At 35.4% G+C, this 5,134-nt stretch overlaps 1 protein-coding gene across 1 annotated transcript in view; it reads left to right on the forward strand.

Moving 5' to 3' along the window:
• Positions 1-5,093, forward strand: part of Stk26 (serine/threonine kinase 26) — a 65,970-nt gene extending 60,877 nt beyond the window's left edge. Inside the window, exons 11-14 of the mRNA XM_031358199.1 lie at positions 943-1,036; positions 1,601-1,663; positions 1,745-1,881; positions 3,226-5,093. Of these exons, the coding sequence (XP_031214059.1) occupies positions 943-1,036; positions 1,601-1,663; positions 1,745-1,881; positions 3,226-3,250 (319 nt within the window). The 3' untranslated portion in view covers positions 3,251-5,093. The remainder of the gene's footprint in view (positions 1-942; positions 1,037-1,600; positions 1,664-1,744; positions 1,882-3,225) is intronic.
• Positions 5,094-5,134: the final 41 nt, after the last annotated feature.

Below are 5,134 nucleotides of genomic sequence, written 5' to 3' on the forward strand. Positions count from 1 at the left end.
TGTTTTGAGCATTCACTTTGGTCAATGTGAAGTTCTTTGCAGTCTGTGGAATACAATGAATTTGGAAGCATGCCTTGGAAGGGAAAAGCTCTGCTTTTAAATGGTCTTGGTCTAACCCCTAGTGGATACTTGAGTATATTACAAAATTTTGGAATCCAATTTGACCATAGGAGTTCTACTTTTGAGAAGTTCTACATGAGAAGCAATAAGGAACTAGGTTTTCTCATATTGCAATGGCAGCCTGGGGGACCCTTTGGAGAACTGATCTCATGGCCTTTCCTACTTCTTGGCCATGGACCAAACTGATCAAACTGAACTGTGAACTGCTACACCTATTTACTTATGTATGGTTTTTACCCTTTGGAAAAGTTGGTCTCTTTTATTTTTTTTTAAATGGCAAAATTTATGTTAGTAGTTCTGCTTCTGTTGTTTATCTCAATTTGAGTAGGATTGTCCAAGGGCTACACAAGGATTTAGTGTTTCAGTAGTTCACCAAGGCAGCACTCCAGTTCTTTCACACAGTGTTCTCAGTCACATGCTATTAGAAACTGCTCAACACTTGAAATGAATAAAAAAACATCTTGATAGTTTTGTGCCCAATCTAAGGGCTTGTTAACCTTAACTGCCTGTGAAAACTTCTTGATGAAACTTGAAAACCACAAGGCATGCTACTAGAGATCGTGATTCAGGCATGTGGGAATGGCGGTATAGACACAGATGGCTCTCCACATAGGAGTTTGGTCAAGGTTTAGAGCTGAGAAACACTGCTGTTCTTGAGTAAAATATTGTAACCACCTGAAGCTGAGGTCCAGCACTCCGTTGGATAGCTCTTCTGAGTCTTCTTGCACTGATTTGGTGGTTTAGTCTTTGTTTTTGTTCTGTTTTCTTTTTTGTTGTTTTTCTCCGTGCTGAATCACTTAAGCATCCCTGGCATTTCTTTAGGGAATCGAGCAGCAGGGAAAGTAATACTCACCCTGAATGGAGTTTCACCACTGTGCGTAAGAAGCCTGATCCAAAGAAACTGCAGAATGGGGAAGTATGTGTATGGAGCTAACCACTTTATTTATTTATTTACTTATCAATCTATCCATTTATTTACTTACTTATTTAGCATACAAAGTAATAAACTGCATCATACAATCTTCATATATATGTCATTGTAATGTGTTCTCATCTGATCATAGCCTCCTGATAGACTTTTAAAAAATGGTGTTATGATATTATAATGTGCAAAACTATGAGAATTTAGTTCCCCTGCACACCTGTCAGCCTCACTATGTATAATATGTTTTACTTATCATTATTTGTGACCTAATTAAGTCATAGAAGTCATTGAAATGCCCACTGTTATTTAAAATACATTCCATGTAGAGATATGTAAACCCACAGAATCAGATGATATCTATTGTAATCCTAGACGTTAGGGGACTTGCACTGATGGATGACAGTTTGTGACAGAAAGAAAACATAGGGACTGGCTTTATCTTCCGTCTTTTGAAGGAGGAATTCAAATTGATTCCCATTTGTTATCACATAACTAAGGAAAGCCATGAAGGATTATTTTAATTTCGTGTGTGTAATCCGTATCCTTTCTTCAAAGGAGCAAGAGCTTGTGCAGACCTTGAGCTGTTTATCTATGATAATCACACCTGCATTTGCTGAAGTAAGTGTGGCTCATTTAGTATCCGATATCTCTCTCAGGTGGCAGGGGAGTTGAAATGTTATAGCCATCACTCTTTTTCAGCTTAAACAGCAGGACGAGAATAATGCAAGTCGAAACCAGGCAATTGAAGAACTTGAGAAAAGTATTGCTGTGGCTGAAGCTGCCTGTCCTGGCATCACAGATAAAATGGTGAAGAAACTCATCGAAAAATTTCAAAAGTAAGTTTGAAGGGTCATTTTTGAAATTCTGTTGGCATTTTGGATGTTAGTTTCTGATGTGATAAAGTTACTTTAATGCAACCGTTTCCTACATTGTCCCTGCAAAATCACATTTTACTAGTTGGATGCTTGAAAACAGATTTGTTTCTTGCCAAATTTAAATGTCTTCTTTGACAAAGAGAGAGGAAAAGACAGACAGACAGACAGACAGACAGACAGACAGACAGACATGGGTGAGTTATCTCCCACATGGGCCTGAGTAGGAAAGACGTCAACATTGGGATTGTTCCTCTATTTCTCTCCACCTTATTTTCTGAGCCAGGGCCTCTCTCACTGAACCTGGAGCCTGCCCTGTTTAGTGATTCCCCAGTACTCTACTCTGCCCTCCAGTGCTGAAGTTAAGTGGACTCAGTCACACCTGACCAGAACGTGGGTGCTAGAGATTTGAATTTAGGCTCTTGTGTTTGTATTTCAAGGAATTTCTCCCACTGAGCCACCTCCCGAATCCAGTATTAGCTTTTGGAATGACTGTATTTAGATATGGGGAAGTAGTTTTCTACTGAACCAAACAGCCCAGGTTTTGCCCTTTCTTTCCCTGTTAGGATGAAAAAAAGAGAGCATGTCTCTAAGAATGTTCTTATTTGGGCACATGGAAGGTAGCACACAGTTTCACTCTTGACAGTGCTCTTAGCCTTTGCAGAAACACTGAGATTCTGATCATTGCCAGTAGCAAACTTTCTACATTTGAACTCTTCTGAAATGCTGATTAAAAGATTTAGAGAAAGCAGTCCGAGACAATAGCAGAGCCATTTGGTTGTGTTTAGTTTCTGTCTTGTCTCCTATTACTTTGATTTGGTTCACAAAGTTCTTACATTTGATTTGAACTTTCTTTTCTTAAACAACACTTTCTTATGTATGCATTCATAGTCATTAGCTTAAGCGAGTTCCAACATGGTTGTATAGCATTTAACTTTAAACTCGTTGTATCTCTTTTTGTTCCATCTTTTGATTTCCTTGGCCAACTAAGCTCAAGGTAAAACTAAATACATGACCTATAAAATCCCTTTTAATTATCTTTCCATCCAGTAAGGCCTACTCAGGACTCTGGAGCTAAACCATGCTTAAAATCCCTCAGTTCTTTTCTTATTTGCAAACAAATCCATTGCTAGTTGTGAAGTCAGACACAAAGGAATTTTTGACCATTCTTTTTACACAGCTTTTAACACATCTATGTAAGATTTAATGGAAATAATTTGGTTTCTTCATTCATTGGACAGTTCATGAGTAAGAAGTATAGATGACTTTTATAATTACACATTGAATTATATTGTCTTAATTTTGTAGGTGTTCTGCGGATGAATCCCCTTAAGAAATTTGTCGTCATTATTTTTAGCTTCTGTTTCATGTCGACCAGGAGAAACCCAGCAAAGCTCTGTCAACCTTAATGATGCTTAACTCATGAGCTCCATGTGCCTTTTGGATCTTTGCCTCATTGAAGATTTAGAGGAAGCTATTAAACTATTTTGTGACAATGGCTATCATTTTGTATTTTAAAGAGATTATTTTGTAAGGAGTAATTTTAATACTATAGTTTTGCCTGTATTGTAGTAAATGTTGAGATACAGTTTTTTGTTTTTTGTTTTTTTGTTTTTTGTTTTTTTTCTTAATTTTAGGTAGCATTATTTCTTATGTTCATGGAATGGAAACTGTTTGGTTTGGAATCTTTAGTTAACTGTACACTCATAAACATACAGGTCTTTCAAAGTCATCCTAATTATCGAATGTTTGTAAATCATCAAGCTTCAAAAAGCATTCTTTTTTTCCCCACACAAGTATATTCTTAAATTGACTATTTGTAGTGAGGTAGAAATACGTAATACCTTCTTAAAACAAGTGTTTAAAGAAGCTATTGGGGAAAAAAACACCTAGGAAAGTATTGGCTTTCCTAGCAAGTTTTTCTGAATTCAGGCAGCTCCATGTCTAGCACCTTGGAGAACCTTGTGTTTGAAGCATTTCCATGTGACATGTAGCAGTAGAGGTACCTCTCGGTGGAGTTATCTTCTCTTTCAGATGGAAGAAACAATTAACCCTTATTTAATATGGTTAGATGTTTAAAGTAATCTCATTTAGCCAACAATGGCGTTTTGGTTAGAATGGTGGAGTTAGTCTGGCTTCAGTCTTTAAATCTTCAGCTCAAATCATATATTACATGCTTGGATTTAGAAAACTTTAACAACATTTTTGTCTTGTGATTAAATACCTGATCAATAGGTATGAGCATAACTTTATACCAGCATTTTTGTCATGGCAATGCATTTTCATAGAAATTATTTATATATTTTTCTTATAATTATCCACACATAAGTATAGTGTGTTCAATTCTAAAGGGGTATTTAAACAAACATTGTCCAGCTCATATGAAAATACCATAGGGCAGGATCATTTCTTGTCATATAAAAGTAAGATAGACTGTGTAGCTAATTTTCAGTTCTATTTATGGTACTGTTAAGTGAGTAATAGCCCTTTTTTAAGCCATATATATATGTATATACATATACATATATATATATATACATACATACATACATACATACTATGTTTGCCTAAGTGCTGAACTAGGGCTATAGTTTTGTAGCTGTAGAATTGTTAGTACTGATTAATTTCAACAGTTACAACTTTAATATTTGTATCTTCACATTTGATTTTAGCACAAAACATTTTAAAATATCTGAATAACTGCCAAATGTGAAAAAGAAAGATGTTGTGCAAGTAGCCAATGCAGTTTTTAATTGAAATGTCAATTACATCCCTTCTTTTAAAAAAGAAATGCAAACACTTGAAAGGCGCAACATTGCATGCCAAGAAAATTCTTTTCATTGGTGCCTATACTGTAACTATTGCTTTGATTTGACTGTACCTTGAATTGATGATTTGGTTAGTTTTATCCGTGTTGTAACTGAAACTCAATTATAGTTTGTTCTCCATAGTGCTCTACAAATTATTGTGTGACTTGAATAATGGGTGACATTCATATTTTTGTGAAAATAAAAACAAGATCATAAATTTATTATGGAAAACTGTACCACACAACTGCATCCCAAATACAACTGCTATCACTTACTTATTATAGTGTTAGTTCTGTAGACGTGTTTCTAGGTGAAACATATGTCACTCTTTGGGGGATTTTAAAAATAAATATTTAAATTTTATGATCCTCGATGTTTGTTTTCTTTTTTTTTTTTTTTTTTTTTTT

This window comes from Mastomys coucha, chromosome X (assembly GCF_008632895.1).
Source record: "Mastomys coucha isolate ucsf_1 chromosome X, UCSF_Mcou_1, whole genome shotgun sequence".
Classification (NCBI taxonomy): domain Eukaryota; kingdom Metazoa; phylum Chordata; class Mammalia; order Rodentia; family Muridae; genus Mastomys; species Mastomys coucha.